Source organism: Helicoverpa armigera, chromosome 2, assembly GCF_030705265.1.
Source record: "Helicoverpa armigera isolate CAAS_96S chromosome 2, ASM3070526v1, whole genome shotgun sequence".
Lineage (NCBI taxonomy): Eukaryota > Metazoa > Arthropoda > Insecta > Lepidoptera > Noctuidae > Helicoverpa > Helicoverpa armigera.
Window position 1 is genome coordinate 713,926 of NC_087121.1, and position 20,049 is coordinate 733,974.

General features: G+C 36.7%; 1 protein-coding gene across 3 annotated transcripts in view; it reads right to left on the reverse strand.

Moving 5' to 3' along the window:
- Nucleotides 1–3,779: 3,779 nt before the first annotated feature.
- Nucleotides 3,780–20,049, reverse strand: part of LOC110378771 (uncharacterized) — a 36,534-nt gene continuing 20,264 nt past the window's right edge. For 2 of the 3 annotated variants that reach the window (XM_021338159.3, XM_021338160.3), the window contains exons 2-5: nt 9,496–11,172; nt 8,946–9,179; nt 7,696–7,978; nt 3,780–7,356 (exon numbers count right to left, since the gene is read on the reverse strand). In XM_021338159.3, coding sequence (XP_021193834.3) covers nt 7,166–7,356; nt 7,696–7,978; nt 8,946–9,179; nt 9,496–11,070 — 2,283 coding nt within the window. In that variant the 5' untranslated portion in view covers nt 11,071–11,172 and the 3' untranslated portion in view covers nt 3,780–7,165. Of the gene's footprint in view, nt 7,357–7,695; nt 7,979–8,945; nt 9,180–9,495; nt 11,173–11,283; nt 11,430–20,049 lie in introns of those variants that run through there. The other variant, XM_021338161.3, reaches the window with a different exon arrangement.

Here is a 20,049-nt window from a genome sequence, read left to right on the forward strand (position 1 = left end):
TTCCAAATACAAATACGAGGCATGTCCTCAAATTGCCCAGGCACTCTACTGCATGAATACATTTATGAAAGTTGATAAAACAAAAGAATAGTTGTATTCCCCTAGCTATCGACGTTGTTCGACCGCACGCCGGCCACAGGGGACCTGACTATCCCATGATCACGGATACTTGCGATACAAAACTGGCTGGAAGGAAATAATATTAGGTATCCAGTGCATTTTGTGCTTTATAAAATTGCTCTTACAATTTCCGGGAGCATATCTACATATCTGCGATCATACTACAATCCAATATGTTCGTATTACCTCTGTTTTTGACGATATGGATAGACTGATAATACAGTTTAAGTAATGTGCTCGATTTTCAAGAACTGATGGAAGAAAACGAAATCATTAAAGCATGGATTTTTCTGCCACTCTATCATAGACTGGAAAATATCGAAAATCATTTTAATACAACAATTTGGGTCACTCGTCAACTATAACAGGTTCTATTCAATACTCTTATGAAACCTAACATTGTACGAAATGTACGCCGTAAAGTGGGTAAGTATAGTACTAGTACGTAAGTCCATATTGTTTGACAATGTTCAGCGCGAAGCCCCGGGCAGTCCTGTTCAACCATTCTCCAAGGAATCGGTACTAAACTTTCGTTACATTTCCTTGAATTTTCCTACAAGGAAGTTTGTTATACTCTTATTTTTACAGTACCGGGCTCCGGATTCTTATAGGTAAGTTTTATACAGTAAAGTAGTAAGCATCCTTATTTACTTGCTAACTAACTCAGTAACTTTTTACAGACTCACGGTTCATACTAGGTAATTATTTTTTATGCTATGCAGCTGGCCTTTTATTTTTTATTCTTATATCTCTTACTTTTCAAATATTATGATGATGATAAGAAATATACACACTTATCCTATATTAACAGCTAGCTTCCATTCTTTTGTTTAAAATATTAGTCAAATAAAATAACCGAAGTACTAAGTTTCAAATAATTCGTTGAAAAAGATAAATAAAAGACTATCGCTGTCTAATTCGTTTTAGTTTTTATCCACGGTACCAACCTAATCAAAACATACATTTACCACAGATTACTATAGTATTAGTAAAATAGTAATAGGTCCGTATTTTTTGCAGAACAAACAATGAACTAAAGCAAAGAGAGTGGCAACACTAGGCGGCAGTTTGTGACGGCGGAAACAACGAGTGTTCCAAATTGAAACCGACAGGTTTTTAAATTAGAATTCGGTACTCGGGTGTATGTTACTTTCCGGTTTGCGAGAGAACTGAATTACATGTTAACCCTGAGTAAAAGTTAGTTGCCGGTAACAGGAGTTTGTCTACCTATAAGTAGAGAATTTAGAACTACCTATGTCATCATCATCATCATCATCAGCCTTTCGCGGTCCACTGCTGGACATAGGCCTCTCCAAGTGCACGCCACTGAGATCGATTATCGACTAGCTATGTAATATTCATCATCTGCCCTTTTTACCACTATGTTGGGTCGGCTTCTAGTCTAAACAGATGCAGCCGGGTACCAGTGTTTAACATTTAGCGACTGCCTATGTGACCTCCTCAACCCAGTTACCCGGGAAACCCGATACCCCTTGGTAACTCGGTGACTACCTGTAACGACTGCCAAGGATGTTCAAATGACAGTCGTGCCGCACCAATTTGTCGTGCCTTCTCTGAAACACGTAGGAACTCGTCATGGCAAGATAGTCAAGATACCCATCCACCATCCGACCATGCCTTACGTTGCCGAACGATCGACCCGTGCGACCTTAACGAGCTTTTACAAAGTAGGAAGTCACGTTTAATAAAACATTTCAGTATTATTTGCAGCCGTATTCGAAGCAGGTAAACAATTCGTATATAATTCAACAATTCTGCGAGAACAGAATGTATGTAACGGAGTCGTCATAGAATAATAAATTACAGACGTGATATAGGAAGCAGGGGGTTTTAATTAAGTTTGTCTTTGAGCCGTCGTCGGTGAATATTAAATGAGTGAACCTCATAATGCCAACCGTGACTCGTTAGATTAATTAAACTCACTTCTAAATTGATAAATTAAAATTTGGGAAGTTGGGTCATAAATAATTATTAGGTAGGTAGTATCTGATAGGCATGTTTACTTTCTATCTTCAGTTTTAATCTGCTAGTACAAAATATTCCTTCATGATACATACTTAAGTACTTTCCAATGTACCATATAATGTAGGTCTGAGCCATGCAGGCATTATTTCTACCTATGATAATAACCAAAACCGTTTACCAAAAGTGTTTTTTTCTTTCATCATAGAGTTTCTAATATCAATGGCATTTATCCCTATCAAATATCAGCATCGAAATCGTTTACCTATGATATTTGAATATCTTCTCCCTAAACACTTTCACAGCTAAACTGCTGTTTGCCTTGGAGCTACAAAACAAGGACAATTTGGACAAAGGACCGTTTTTATCCGGGTAGATACCGGAAGTGGGCAGTTCCCTCGGGATGCCAGTGGAAAATACCGGAAAATAGTAGTAGGTAGCCATACCTAACTGATTTTTTTATTTTTTACTCTACGAATAACTCAGGTACATACGCAGTTTAAGAAAAACACACAACGAATATCATTGTTAATTATATAATTGTGGTTTAGTTTTTTTTTATTTTGTTGTGTCCTTGAGGGTAATTCAGTTGGAAAGTAAAAGACAAATCAAGCTAAAATGGTCTTTATTATAATTATAATCATACATAATTATGAGTTTTACTGATATTCATAAATACAGTAAGGTCTCTACAGCAAATAGAAAAGACCCACCAATAAAATATCTTCATGAGGTATTTTTTCATTAACAATGTCTACAATAAATATTTAAACAAACTTTACTTATTATAATATACATTATTATGTAAATGATTGCTTAATTTGGTGTAAACTGTTATCATCACAAGTCCTTTTAAGTTAAATTGTAAAATCTTAACATGAAAATTGTCCAATTCAGTATGAATTATATTATTGGAATTATTATATCAAGTTGGATATTATATTTAGTATCAAATGGCCAGAACTATTATTAAATACACTAACAGCCGTCTCAAAACTGTTTTTTCGGAATTTCAAGTCTTTAATTAACAACCATTTCGGTTCTAAGTTGTGCCGATATTCTAGATAGTGCAAAAAATACTATGGAAGATTCGTTTAACTTGTAACTTTATTTTAATATTATTTTCTCTCTGTTGAATTATCGAAAATGCCTAGTGTAACGTGACGCAGTTACATTTTAATTTGAGTCTTATAACTAGCCGCTTTTGGGACAAATTTGAATGAGTTCAATCATCTATTTTCAATACTACATAAGAACTAGCTACTCTTAGAATTTAGTATTAATATTCTCCGATATTTACTACGAGTTCTCATTTTATTATCACATTTTTATTTTTAGACATGTCAAATACATAGTTTAAAGGGCAAAGCAGTTTAATGAAGTGTTTATTTTCAGCAAAAGATTAAATATATCTTGATAGAAGAACAAAGCGCTAAGCTTTCACTGCTCTTGCCCAGTATATTTTACGAAAATGTACATCGGGTTTTTTTTTTTCAATATATAGGTATTGCTTGAGAAACATCGCTTGTAAAAAAATCACCAACTGTGTAGTTTCATGCAAATTTTTAAAGATATTGATAAAAAAGAATATTTACTGATTACATAACTGGAAAAGCAAAGGAGGAAAGGAATGATAGGCTTGAAACAAGAAAAGAAAAATAAAACAAACGAAAAAATAAATTCAAAAAAGAATTTTACTAACATACACACGAGAGGGTGCATCAGATATATACATAATACATTTGTTTGTATACCCGTTTAGTACAATCACTTTACATGTTATGACCGACACATGCGAACGAAACATACATTTATACTTATTTAACTACTTAAATACACACAATTATTTTTGTTTTACTGTTGCCAATAATATTACATTTAAAAAGATGTAGACTGTTTAACTCATAGAATATTGTAATCATCAGTTTGTGTAATAAGGGCGAGTTTTGTGATGTCAATTTACTTGGGCACTCTTTTTTTTGTAACATAATATCATTGACATTTGGGAACTTATCTCCTTCAAAAATTCTAGAAGCTTACTCAGAAGCCCAATAGGATTGTGATGCTAATGACCATTACATTATTATCAACTCTTTTGCGCACGAAATAGAGTTCAAAATGTCAAACGCGATAGTCTATTCAACTTTGGCATTTTTTGGAAGCTGTAATTTGTGATGTGCAGAACAAAATTACTCTTATCGCAGTTTGCATTATGACTTTATTTTACAATTTAAAAATAGCAGCGACAATTATCTTCCTAATAGAAACCAAACCGAACATGCAACTATTCCCTCGATAAACGGGGCAACAAACTCTTCGAATACATAGGTTTATTTGTTGATAGAATGAAATTTTAACTTACATACATATAAGCTGCCTGATTTAGAACGATATTTTCCACACCTTGAGTTATTTTGGCAAGAGCTTTTGGTGACGAAATTATTGCACAATATTCTACAAATATCACAAACAAATTATCAATTAGTTACTCACAAATTGCATTCGAATCCTTTGTCATGATATTAAAAACAAAATATTTGTATCATTAAAAAGCACGCTTAAAAAGTATAACACTGAAAGAAATAAGTTTCTCAAAAGATAAAAAAGAAACAATTCTATAATTATCTAAATGTGACATGGAGACCAGATGAAGTTAGAAGACAGCAAAGGGTTTTATTTAGGACTTCGGTACTTTAATGTTGGGAAAAACTATCGATAAAAGTGAGATAGAATATTACAAATAGCACTGAATTACTCATTATTATTATTTGTGTCTTTTAAATAGCACTATATTATTATAAAAATTACAAGTCTTAAGGCATCTGGTTATTACAGGATATTCCACGATTTAATTGAAAAGATTTATTTTAATGTAATACAGCTCGTCAGCTTAGAAGACATTAAATCTTAATAACACCTAAGACTACAAAATTCAAACAAAGCTACATGATAACATTTTTTTGGTACATAATTTGTTTATTTTTCCTCGATTCAACTTATTTACACTATGATCATTCGATTATACATATCAGTATTTATTTCCAAGTATTCTTATTCAATATAAAGATAATTCTTATACAAGTTTCACTGCACGGCGCTTTTTATTCTTAACACTACAACGTATTTGAATAATGCACATTATTTATTTTGAGAAAATCTAGTTGTATTTATATTATCATGTCATATTGTGGTTGAAATTGCTGACAGTGCTCGCTCTAGCGATCCGGACGACAAGGGGAATTATTTTGTTGGTGTCCTTTTCGTTTGGTAGTCTGTTACTACCAAAAAAAGAGAAGGTTTTCAATTTGTTCAATATTATGTAGCAAGATAGCAACTATTCGACCTCTTAGAGCCAGCACTGGCAGCTAACTTGATAATGAAATGAAAGCAAAGGTTCGGCTACTCTAATGCTTCTGAATTTCATAAAACTACGAATAATTTGTTAGTAGTTTTACGGGGCAGTCTTTGGAGATTCGATTTAAAAGTTTCTAATTAGTAATATTGTTATTTGATAATTAGGTTAATAATTTTTGCTTTATTTACACATTGAAAAGAACATTTCAGCTTTAAACGACACGTACATTTGTAATTTTTTAATCAGTGCACGAACAGCAATTTAAGACTGATTATTTTGTATGTAAAGTTTTATTCTGTCATTTTAAATAATCCACAATTCAATAGGCCGTCATGTTTAAAACCGCACGAAGCATTTTATTCCTTGCCTTATATGTAAGATATATTTACAAAAAGGACAATAACAATGTATTCCTGAATAAAACTTTACATACCAACCAACTGTAATCTAACAAAACCCCATTCTCTACACAACATTATTTTCATTTCTTTCGCAATTACCTTCCATAGCAAAACAATCTCTTTTTTCTACACTAACTCATTGCAAAAACTTTACGTTACAATTCCAGAATAATTAATTAGAAAATTGCTTATTAGTCATTCTAAAACTCACTTTGTTATACTCTTCATGTACTATCATTTGTGATTTCCACACCCAATTTAATTTCTCAAAGCCAAAATACTTTGTTCTACGGCAATCTTAAGTTATATATCTTTTTATTAACTCCCAATTTTCCTGATACCTTAGTACCGAATTTCTACTTGCACTACATTTATACATTACAAATTCGATTCATATATTTTTTCCTCGTAACTGTAAGTTACTCTTCTCCTTATAAATAACATTCATTAAACGTCAGAATTGCTATATTACTGATTCACCATCAATTCTTATCAGCCAGATTAATTACATAAAAGTGATCTTAAAATTATGTATTCAAATGGTAGATAATGCCTAATTGTCTATCTTATAGGTGGTAAAACTGCACTTTGACTTATTCAGTTTGATTCGTCATTTATTTAAAATATCGATATCGACACTAGGGTGTATACAGCACTAGAAATACTTATGTCGCTATATTTTAAGGAAGTTTTCATTGAGCGGAGACTTAGGTCTTATGTCTAGGATAACATCACTCTGACACGTTTCGTTCATGCATTCTACCACACAGGCATAAGAAAAGTTATATTATAATATTCATACATATTTATTTTGTTTTTTTTAGTATGCATTTTGAGACTAACTAGCACTGGTTAGTTAAAATTTCCATGATTTCTGACATCCTCTGCTAAAATTAAAAAATCTTAATGTGAAAAATTAGAATAATATAAAACTGAAAATTTATTCTCCAATACACCACATGTATTTGGAAAATCTTTTGATTTTTAGATGCATGTTTTTTAGATATTCTTTTCTAATTTACACGGTATATAGTGTAAAGCCCTGAAAGCCAAAGCTTTATTCAGGGCAAAGTCTAAAATACTGCTTTATCATTTCACTATAATGATTCAACAAAATTGATTTGCATTTATGCACTTGTCAAAAAGCATTCCCTTTTCAAATTACCATTTTATTCCAATCCTGATTTTCCTCTTCAAGTACATACCAAGACCATTCTACTTCACCATATTTTCTTCACACAACATAATATGGGTAAACTTAGCACTTGTTACTAATTTTCTCATATCCTCTCCTCTCTGATATTCCTTACACCATGAGCTTGCCATTAACCTTGATATCCCCATTGGGCTTAGTTTCTTCGGCAGTCGGTTTCTTAGCGCAGTACTTAACGCAGCGTATAAGCGGCGTGACGAATAGGACCAGTCCGGATACTCCGATGAACACACCAGCCAGGTAGAATGATAGGTCGTATGAACCGGTCACATCGTACACCCAGCCTGGAAATGGGAAAAGTTTGATGAGTATAGAAAATAGGTAGGTTCATGGAAGTTAGGTGGGTTCACTAAGTTTAGATGAAAAATCATGTAGAAATGCCATCAATAAAATTGCTTAAAGTACAAAATATTTTCATTTTCGAGTCGAATATAGATCTCAGACTTCGCAATCATAGAAGTGTCTATAAGTTAGAAATAAAATTTAGAATTACAGGTGGGTCATTAAGGCGTTAAGTTTGGTACACAAAAGATTACCTGGTGTTTAGGTCGTGGAGGTCATTTAAATGAAGAAAACTAGATTCGCGACATTAGAAAACAAACTAAACAAATAACAATACTAACCAGCCAACGGCGGTCCAATCAGATTAGCAACGCCTTGTATAAGCAGCAGCAGCCCATACGCATTGGTGAACTTCTCGAGCGTGATCTGCTCGACGAGGATGATGCTGGTGAGCGAGTAGTTGGCGGCGATGGCGGCGCCGAAGGCCCCCGACGCGGCGCCCAGCGCGGCGTAGGAGCGCAGCAGCGGCATCAGCAGCGTCACCAGCCCGCACACCACCATGCAGCCCGCGTACACGATGCTCGCGTTCACGCACTGGAAGTCGCCCACCCAGCCCAGCAGGATCTGGAACGCACAAATTCATATTGTAAGGTTGATGGAAGTGGACTGAGGAGTTGAAAGAGTAACCGCGGCCCTGGTACATAAGGGACTCCATAAGAAACATGGTGGGTTTTAGTCAGTAAGTCTAACACTGCCTCACGTTGGAAGGGTCATTTGATAATTTCCGACCAGAAAAATAGTTGTGATAAAGGATCTTGTTTTTTTTTTAATGAACAGGCAACATAAAGGCCTTTGATGAATCACGTTTCATTGCATTGAAATAATTCATCAATCTTTTTAATTTTTTATCAAATAAGGAATTTAAGCATTTATGAAATAAATATACTTCTTCCTTATAACGGTATCTAATCTTTTTTTACATTGACCATTAAAATGAAGAAAATATACAATTAACTTCTGATGCAACAAAAAGTATTCTTTGATTACATTCTCCCTTCATGACATGCGTAATTATAAATTACTCAATAATTATTGCTCACGTAACAGTCTGGCGATTATCAGCGAGATGATTTAAATGGGTCAAGTTAAACAATGCCTACTGATAACCGCTGATAACTGCTAACTACCAGAATTACAATACTATGTAGGCACTGATAGTAATTTCTTTTTTAAGTGGAGATAGTGATTGTAAGGGTAATGGGTATTTTTTGTGTTACAGAAAGTCAGTTCGGGATTTAAAAGGAATGTTCTGGGTTGATAAATAAGGTATTTCTGGATGATAACTTACCTAGTGATAAGTGAGGAAGTTGCAATAACTTTTTTTTTTCTTGTGATAAAAACTCTGAGCTGGTTTTGGATAGTCAAAACAAAAAAACAGTATTCACTAGCACAATTACTTCAAAAATAATATAGGTAAGAGAGTAGTTATTCTAGATGTAATAGTACGCTTTGATCGTCATTCTTTCCACAAGATGTTTGGTCCTACCAGACACAGCCAAGAAATATATTGTAGAAAAAAATTCAAACTCACCTCTCCAAACATATTGAGTATCCCAATGATGGAAATCAGCATGGACGACTGGGACTCATTGAAGCCCATGGTCATGCCATTGTCAGCAATATACACGTACGGCACGTCATACCACATGTACAGCAGAAAGTTCGAGATCGCGAATATCAGGAACGCTGGGTTCGAGAAGTGGGAGAAATCGAGGACATCCACTGCCAAGTCCCAGAAGTCCCATAGACCGGCGTACCACTGGACCTAGAATCATACACACGAGTTTTACTTGTTTCTGAAATACGTTTTATTGATTAAATGTACTGCTGTGTCAATGCAAAGAGCTTTTAGTGGCAACAGCTTAGGGAGTCAACGCTATTCTTTATGAGCCTCTTGTAAGCATTTTGACTAAACTGATATTTGAAGAACTTTAAGGACGAGTCAGACCACAATATCAGCCTTGTATTGTATCACCTCAAAATCGTACACATCAATGTCATAATGTGGATGTGGTACTAAGATGTAACAAAAGCAATGACGATCCCTGTAAATTAGAAACAGAATCAATAAAAATTCTCACCTTTTCTTTAGCAATGGTAGTCATAGAGTTCCTGAAGATGTTAGGACAGGAAGACGCTCGCAGCCGGTAGCGGTTGATGTTGAGCATAGCGCCTCTGTACGTGAGCGAGTGTCTGTGCACACGCAGGTCCTTCAGGAAGGCCGGCGGCTTCTTAGTGGAGCCGGTGGCCTGCCGCCGCAGCCACAGCGACAGCGCTGCTTTGTCGTTGATGGGCGCCGTGCCCTGCGGCGCCGGGCGAGTTGTCCCGCTCTCCCCCGCGCCGCCGGGCCGCTCTGTGGGGGACATCAGTGCTCGCGGCGGGGACTGCTCATGCAGTCGCCCACTGTCGCTGAAGCTTCTAGAAGGCAGCATCACCCCCGGGTAGTTCTGCGCAAGGATGGCGTACGCACGGCCCCTGTTCGACATCAACTCGAACACCTCCAGTGACACTCCTTCCCCACCCGTCATGAATGTTGGCAAGTCCACTAAAGAACTGAACTGTGGAACTATTGGTGATGTGACTGTTTCTATATCGGCGGTCTCGTTAACCTTCTGAGAGCCCGCAGCACTGCTTTTACTGTCCGAAAAGCTATCAGCTGACGAAGCTTGATAACGTTTAAGCCGTTTCCTTTCACGTTTCCTTTTCCTCTCCTTAGCCCTTTCTTCATTCATCGTGGTCGTCCACGGTAAGTCTCTGAATAGAAGTCCACACACTGCCATATTTAGAAATAAACCAGCTAATATTAGTGTGGTTCCGCGCCACCCATATTCATCTAATAATACATAGGTCAGGGGCGCGAACACGAAGGTTCCGATGCCGCTGCCGCAGACCGAAATTCCGGTGGCTAAAGAACGTTTCTTCTCAAAGTAATATGCGACTATCACTACTGCCGCCACGTAACACAGACTTAATCCGAATCCGGCCATTATGCCGAAAGTTAAAAATAATGTCTCCATATTATCTACGAAGGCGGATATGACGAATCCTATGGCAGCTAGGATGGAGCCGAATATCGTCATGCGCCGACAGCCGTATCTATCAGTAAGGAAGCTGGCGATGGGCCCCGACAACAGCGGCATGGCCATGAAGATGCCAGCGATCCAGGCCGTCTTGCCCTTGCTCTCGCCGAAGTACTCGAGGAAGTGCGGGAAGAACACTCCGAAGCTGAAGGTGATGCCGTCGGCGATGAGGTTGACCATGAAGGAGGCGAACACGACGACCCAGCCCCAGCCGCCGTCGGGCGGGCGGGCCTCGGCGATGGACACGTCCTCATCGTCGGACGAGCTGGACGCCGAGCTGCTGGCCGACAGCGAGGCGGGCGCGGGCGGCGACTGCGCGTCGAACTGCACGTGCAGCGGCCGGCCGTTGTGTTTGCGGGCCGCATTGTCGGCGAGGGCGGCGACGCTGAGCGGCGCGGCGAGCAGCGGCTCGCTCTCGGGGATGGAGGCTAGCGCGCGCGGCGCGGGCCGCGGACTCTGTGGCTCGCTTAGGGCCTCCGCGGGCGAGGCTGCGGTATTGACGGTTTCGCGGGGTCCTCCTTCGAGCGGCCGATGGTTCGCGCAGTCCGGCGGCGGCGACACGCGCGCGCGGTCCATTCCGGCAGGGCGCGACGGAACTGCGCACGCAACCTGTGCAGCGCCTGATTAGCAGTCCGCCGGGCTTCCATGCGGACACCACACCACCGCCGTGACCTCATGCTGGAACAACACAAAACACACGTTACTGACCCGAAACCGACAGGATGCTTACATCCTACAATGGAGAAACTGTAAACACCTATCACATAACCCGCAACAAACTGATCTTACCACTTCAGAGCGATATTATCTTCACCAGTGCTCAGAGATATTTGATTTATTTCCAAGCAGTGACTTGTCACCTGACCTACGCACATACGAATAAGCCGAGCGCCCAGAGCCGCTCTAATTGGCTCTTTTCTATCTACTGAAATAGGAAACGAGTATAATGGTCGTTCGTTCATCTGCAGCGGATGCTCCAAGTGCTAAATCGTCGATCTGCAGAGACCGCTGATTGGAGTACAATGGACGCGTCGAGAGGCCGTGCAAGACCGCTTCTTGTATTTATAGATGTGAATATGATCAACTTAAGGAACGTTCAACTGTCGTTTACTATACATGGTTATATCACAAGTTATATCATTGTTACATTTTCTTTGCTCCATTGCGTGTAGCTATTGGAAAAGGTTAAAGCAGCGAAGCGAAAGGTCAGATTGCTGCCTTTGTTACTAAAGAATTCAGGGTAAGCGAAATAATTGTTTGGAAATGTTTTAGTAATGTAATGGAAACAAATGAATATTGTGTTCGCCTATTGAACCCGCACCTGTCTGTGTAGGAGTAGCTAACAAGATTGTCCCTTCCTGAGTAGATTACGAGTAAGATGACATGGCGAAATTACGTTGGGATCGTAATTGGCGTCACATTAGCAAGGCACTCAACCCGCTCGGAGATTTCCGACGCCTGAAACGTCCTAAATCCTAATTACGTCGACCTCTGCCACTTTGTATTAATTGTTTTACTTCATCAACGAGCCTCGTGAATATGTGCGCTGTCATTATCGACTTTAGTAATAAACGTCAACTTATTAACACACATTTCCAAAATGCTTTGAGAACCATTCATCATTGTGAAGCATTCTCGGAATGAAACAGTATTATTTTAAAATGAAATAGAAGAACCCCTACGGTGCAGCGACCCTTAAAAAGGTGACTCTTACGATAAAGACTTTTTTTAATAGATGTTCATATGAAACCGTTCTTAGAGCTGCCTGGCAGTCGCGTCAGACCGCCTATTGTTACAACGACCTATGACAACAAAGAACACTTGTGGCCTTTTCGCAATAAACCGCCCACTGCGCCCACAATATCACTGTATTTTACAGCTATATTACATTCAGTTTAAAATTACTAAAGTTTCGAGGTTTAAGGTAAACTTTTGTGTTGGGTAAAGCTGAAATTTCTGAAACTTAGTGACTTGGGAACAATCAGAAGTTTCGTAATAAATGTGCACTTCGCTAGTTTCAGCAAAAACTTTTAGTATTTCATTATGAGGTGTCACGTGTATCGAGGGACCTACTAAATAGAAGGCAAATGAATTGGGAAGTTCGTTACCTGCTGTTAATTAACTAATTAGTCCGTCAGCTTTGCTCTAATCCTTCGCCCGGGTCCCAAACACACCCTGTCAGTTTGTAGTCTCACAGCGGGCTTAAATGGCTTGTTATATTGGTTTTTGCTCGGAAGGACCCATTTCACGTAATAGTATTTTTTGTGACTTGTTTTTGTATCATTTCCAGAATGTTTCCAGGTAACTGGCGATGGGACTGACAGATTATTAAATGTTAAAATTAACGTTACAGTGGCAAAAAAAACTGTTGAAAAGTGTAAATATTATCTAACTCAGGATTCAAGTAATGCAGAGTTCGTAAAACTACCAAATATTGATATCGTTTGAGACTTAAAACTATTACAAACTATTCCCCGCATATGTAAGCTTTCACGGCACACAACAGTTACAACGGTAAATCCGGGAGTACATTTTAGTACGTGCTCGCACCATTGCTCTATTTTTGGCAGCGAATTCAAATGTTTCGTATAAAATGTAGGCGTGTCTGTAAATCTGCCATGTCCTGTTCCCCCAACCGCATTGCATCATGTGGGATGACCTGTTTCAGAATAGGGTCACCTGCAGCCAGCCTGCATTAGCCTATTTCTCTGATTAGCCTGAATGCTCAAAACCCGTAAAGGCTGTTGTTGACTTGCTACTAAGGTAAGATTAAAACGTGCCGAAGAGGGCCGAGCATGCCCGATCATAAATTATGTATTTTAAACAAACGACACGCCATTTAAACTGGGGAACTGGCTTTTACTCAATCTGGACTACCAAAATTGTGTGCAGAATAAAATGTTCCGGGTTTTCATTTAAATAAATTATGAATAATAAAGTAGCTCTCCCTTTGGCAAAATGAAAAAGGTTGAACTTTTATCAGGTTGTGTAAATAAAGACAAAGGGTAATGGAATAACATGTTGCCATAAAATAAACAACATTTGTTATTCGCTGTAACAATTCCAGTTCTAAAAGTTAATAGAATCCAATTCGTGCGGTGCTGTGTTCATCCGAACGTTGGAGTTTCGTTTTTCGCAACAAAGCTACAACACAGCTCGATTGAAAGGCAAACAAACGGTTTAATAGAGAAAACGTTAGCACATACATATCTGAAAAGCAACGAACACAACAGTTTTCAGCTTGCTTTTTATTTGTTGAACATTTAATTACAGAATAGCAGGGCTGCTAACGAAAGCCTGCATAACAAACAAATACTTTTGAAATAAATGTTTTTCTATACTAGAGGTAGTGAATAACATCGTACGTTAGCCCCATAACTTAGCTTACTTGTACCGTGGTGAGCCAATTTGGCAACATTTTTACCAGACCCATCGACTGAAGGTTTCAGTCTCAAATAGCCATAGAAAGTATTTTCTTTTTTATTACATTGAAAATTTTTGCTTATATGACTCATAGCCCTCAGCATATTCGAACATGGTTATATGGGGACTTGTTTTTCAAGAATCTTGTAGTAAATCATGAAAGTAAAGCTCATAAACTTTGTCAAAGAGTATGTAAACAACTTTGGGCGTAGGCAAAATACTTTGAAGTTAATGACTAATGTGTTGTTGTGTCCGGTCTGCTGACCGTGAGGCATGGAACATCAAAACAACAGAAAAATTGCGCTATCTAAGAGGATTATGTATTTAGAGAAAAATATTGATATTCACTACAACTCTGGTGTATGGCCCTATTGAAATAGCATTCTGCTGTGTTCTTGCAACAATCGCTTTTAGAAAACATCTGCAGACAATACATATCTATGTGAACTCAAAACATATCATTTTACACCGTACCTAGTTTCTACAAAATTGTAAACAAGTAGATAACAATACAGACATTTATTCGAATTGGGGTAGGTATCGTAATTTCTGCACCTAGCCTTGGGCATTGAATTTATATCTGGTGTAAAAGGCTATTAGATTTCTTTCTGTTTGCACGTACCGAGTAAGAAAACATTAAAACTTTAGCAACATGAAAAATACATGAAATGGGGTAGGAGTCCGACTTTGTCCCTTAAATATTTTATGCTTCCTGGCCGAAAGTATACTTATTGTGTACCTTACGTATTTCCCGAGCATGGACAGGATGAATTATTTTTAATTCACGACAACTGAAATCCAACCTGGCAACTAGAATCAAACTTATTTATAACTTTTAACGTTCATAAGTGCTTGTAAAGGCCTAAATGAAATAAATGATTTGAATTTGTTAATAAATTAATCTTAGATCAAGCTTGCTACTATTCTTAATTGAAAAGATTATAACTAAGTATATTCTTTCATTAAATTATTCAAAATGTAAGACATTTGATCCTTCGATAGCTACGCAACTGGGTTAAGAAATCACATCAAAGTTTTAGAGAACTCTAAAACTTTGCTTCGAGTACCTACCAATGCAAGATATTAACGAGCATACTGACAATAAATCTAGTTAATATTCACAACAAAATGCACAATAACAATAAAAAGGATTTACTAGGAGTTCACGATAGTTGAATTAAGCAATCAACCGCTCATGAAATCTGTAAGCCTAAGGTTCAGAGGTTAAAGAACTGCTTAAAACAATTGTCTACCATTAGAATAACCCTGTTTAATAATCATTAGTGTTTACTACATCTCCATTACTTGCAATAGTAATAATGAACTTAGTTTCTGAAAACATTAGGCACATATTAGCTTAATGGGATAGTTAAGACGAAATTAGTAATAATTATAAGTCTGTTCGTGATAGGATTAACCCATTTGAAAGTAATTACAAGAAATTCTTGTTTATTTTTCGTGTCTTAATTAATTTGGTACGCTTAATTTCATGAGACAGGTTAATGCTTTATTTAGTTCTATTTGTATATCGTGGTAATAAATGTTATTTAATGTGGGTGGGCCTATCAAGGTATGTCTTCTTAGTGACGTATTTTTGTAATGATGTATTTGCCAATACATAGAATGTTCTAAAAAGATACGTCAAGAAGGTCTTGTTTAAAACCTTGGCCTAGAGGCCACTGATATACTAATTTTATTTCAGAATTCAAATATTTCCTTCACGATGTTTGAGTAGACAGACACGTTTGCAAAGAGATGTATTTTATTTGAGAAGAGATTATTTCTTACCTTTGGTGCGATAAAAATATTCTAATTACCAATTATTTGGAGAGAACATCTAAATACAACGACTTCTAGAGCGCACTATATTGATTTAAAAGAGTTGAAACAGAAATGTAATTTCTTTACTTTTTTTATGTTTTTCCACATATGTTTTTTTATGTCGCTCCGTGACAATTATATAAATCGTGATAAGATTTCATATTTACCTCACAATATTTGGGCAAATATTCAAGAAGCAATACAAACCCAAAAGTACAGATTCTGTACCAAAAATTAACACCGTATTCTGACGTGAACACGTTTATTTAGAAATCTCGAAATCTCGCAATAATAGGCGCTAATTCCGAACACAACACATGGGACACATGACAGACCGACTGGCCATCTTCCAGACTCGGTTTACGTCAAATACTATAAATAATTTCAATGTTTGGCAATACGAGTAAAGCAAGAAAGGTGGGAAGATAAACAACTTTTTTTGAAAATATTTGATTTGAGGAAAAATACTTCGGCGTAAGTATGCGACTTGAAGCTGTAGATGAAATAAACAAGTTAGGTAACGACGGTTAGCCTGATTAAATGAAAGAGGACAAAATAAAAGTCTGTGCTAATATTACTATAGGGAATAAGGAACGTTAATCTAGTAAGTACAGTGATAGAACATGACCTAGATTAACATTCCAGTTTTATTTGAATAAACAGCAAAGAAAGCAAAGCAAAACATATTATAATGTTATTGATTCATTCGCTTGAAATTCCAATGGAATATACAAATAAACTCTTTTGCAAAAAAAACGGGCACCTATGCGAAATCTTAGTTTTAAGGACTTTAATTGTACTTCAAAGGGTTTTAATTATTGTAGTATGTTTCTAGCATCAAAAGAGTTAGCCGAGCATGCGTGAGAGTGTATTCTAAATTTGAATTTTGTACAATTGCTAAGAAATTGGATAAACCTTGTTTTGGACTAATTGCTGGCAGAAAGTTCGTCGGTGTTTTGAAAAGATTTTGAAATGATTTTCAGGAAAATAATAATGCAGTTTTAATTAATGATTAATGTACTTTTTTGTTAGATCAAAACATTTTTGAAAAACTATGCGTATTTGATAAAATTTTCACCTGCTCTAAATAGGCTATACCGATGATTGATGACAATGTTAAGAGTTTCGTTATTTTAGTGTAAAGCGTTCTATTGTTTAGATATTGTACCCACGTGTTTTAAAATATCGCTTTTTCATAAATAAACACTACTTAGAAGAGTATCAGTACCTTTGGCTGCGACAAAACCAATTTAAAGTAAGCAGTGCCCATCACAACTCGTCTCTTATCGGACTTTGACATTTAAAAAATACCAAATTTTGTGATAAATGTTAAAATTAACCACATGGAAAATGATGAAGAGGGTTAAAGCTATCTAAAAAGTCAAATTATTGCCTCGTTGAAGCTCTCGATAACTCCATAGGTATCGGTTTACTAAACGACGATTTAGCTGAAAGGGAGTAAAGAATTCAAAATTATTGGCCAAACGTATGTTTCTTAAGAAATGAGCAGATAGCCAATCATTGTTATGATTTAAGCAGGAAATTGCTGCAGATGCCAGAAAATCTCGGTGTAGGCAAGTTTATTTAATAAAATGTCCGTGGGATCAAAACACGCTATTTGAACGCTCAGACTCATAGATCTTCAGAGGTCTACGGAGTTTCCCAAGAGACGAGGTTGTTTAAAAATCAGTGATTACGAGACCTTAAGACCTCGTGCTCACAGTGTATGCGCTATTTTCTGTATTTTGTAGAATTTCAATATTTTTTAAAATGTTAAAGTCTGAAAGGAGACGAGTTGTGATGGGCACTGCTTACTTTAAATTGGTTTTGTCGCAGCCAAAGGTACTGATACTCCTCTAAATAGTGTTTATTTATGAAAAAGCGATATTTTAAAACACGTGGGTACAATATCTAAATAATAGAAAAGCTTAACACTAAAATACCGAAACTCTTAACATTGCCATCAATCATCACTACAGCCCATTTAGAGCAGGTGAAAATTTTATCAAATTCGCATAGTTTTTCAAAAATGTTTTGATCTAACAAAAAAGTACATAAATCATTAATTAAAACTGCATTATTATTTTCCTGAAAATCATTTCAAAAACTTTTCAAAACAACGACGAACTTTCTGCTAGCAATTAGTCCAAAACAAGGTTTATCCAATTTCTTAGCAATTGTACAAAATTCAAATTTAGAATACACTCTCACGCATGCTCGGCTAACTCTTTTGATGCTAGAAACATACTACAATCATTAAAACCCTATGAAATACACGTAAAGTCCTTAAAACTAAGATTTCGCATAGGTGCCCGTTTTTTTTGCAAAAGAGTGTATGTATGTTCAAAGAATTCCTTTGACAATCTCCATACAAGCCATTACACTCACATTCTTGGGATTAAGTATTATTTTTCTTTTATCATATTTGTCGTTCCTTTTTCCTGATTTATGAAATAACATTCTTTTATAGTAAGAAAATGTCTTGGGATGGCTGTTTGCTCTTTAGAAATGTTCTCAGAGTACAATAAAATCCCCTTCTTGACTATCATTTTCAGAAACAATTAAGCGTCAATTAGTACGCAGGATAAAAAATGACACGTGGTAATCATCTACTACTATCAAAACCAATTGCATGAATCACCACTACGATAAAATATATCAATGTAGTGTTCCATTATGAAACTAGAAAAATAAAACCAAGGGATTTTTTCACAGAAACCACATTCATATAAACAATAGAGGAAATCCCCGGATTGTATGAAAAGACATTGTTTTAAATACATCCTGAATACAGCAGCCTACAGAAATCGGCAACAATAGAAAAGTTGCGAGCGAGTTGAACAGGGGTTTAAAACAAACGGAACCATTGCGCATTGTAGCAAATATAATGAAATGAGAATATTTTACATCCTCCCTGAACAGTTAGTTGAGAACTATTTCTAGTAATATGGGATCCTACTATAATTGTATTGCACAAACTGAGTTCCTGAGTTCAAAGCAATAGTTACTATTTCCCGTCCGAGGAAGTCAAATGGATTTGACAAAACTCTGACTCTATGGCTTGTTAGATTAGTAAAAGTCACACGATTTGTAGCCATTCGCACTCCTAATATTTCGATCCAAGATCATTATCGAAGAATTATCTAAGTTCGAAACTACTCGTGCCAACAATATAGCGACCTTCACGAACAGCCACCAGAAGAAGCCATAACAATACACTAACAAATCGAATTGCTTATTGTGTTTGTAAAAAATACTATAAGAAATCGAATTCAATTGTTGGTATTTAAATGCTACTTTCATTAACATCTGCGGTGACTTCTACATTTTAAATTATAATGATTACTTGATAACAATGGCCTTTTATTTTTCAGAAATTGGGCGAACCATCTAGTCGTGACAATCAAGCTTACTCGTATTGCTCATTATTGCAACCTAATACTTGAATTCCACAAAGGGGTAAGTTTAAATAACTTCGAAGAAGACGCATTGGTACTTTCCTCATCTCAGTCATGGTTACACGGAACACTTGAGGAACTCCTGGACCTTTATAAATCAGTAGGTAGTTGTTCCAGTCAGGAGTACGACAATTGAGTGACAACCAGCGTCCTGTCACGCGGGAGCTCAATTGATAATGATCCTTAAAACAATCAGGATAGCCGCAGCGCCGGCGTTAGAGAGGCAATCCAATCTAATAGACATGTATATTGCCACTTGTCTAAACCTCTATCTTCTATTCATATTGGGCTATTAACTTTTATTTTCTGGAATGTCTAATACTCTCACTTTGACCCATTTTTGAAGTACTGCCAGCGATATAAGAGAAATAGTTTAGCAAAACAGGATTTTATTAATATGTAATCCAGACGAAATTCATAGCAGTAAATTGAACTTTTCCTTCCCGTCTAGCAGATGATGGATTGACATGTCAGACGTGTCCACTGAAAGATTGAAGATACAGCGACGGAAATTATGGTACTCTGTAAATTATAATTTGTAATACAATAATGATGGCATAATTTGCTACCGTCAGTATTTGTTGAAGCAAAATATAGATTTAGAAGATTAGTAGACAGCTTAACGTGAATTAGATATACGTATTTCGAAATCGAAGTATAAATCTTTCATCTAATTAACGATGCTATCAACCACAGAACCTTAGGTCAGAAAGTAGTCTCCAAGACGTCTATAAAAATCGGTAATGAAAAAAGAGGCACAGTTTCTCAGCATCTCTTGATATACTGTTGACATTAACATCTCAGAATCATTTGGCCTGAACTAAAGTGGTCAAGATAAATTATACCGTATTGG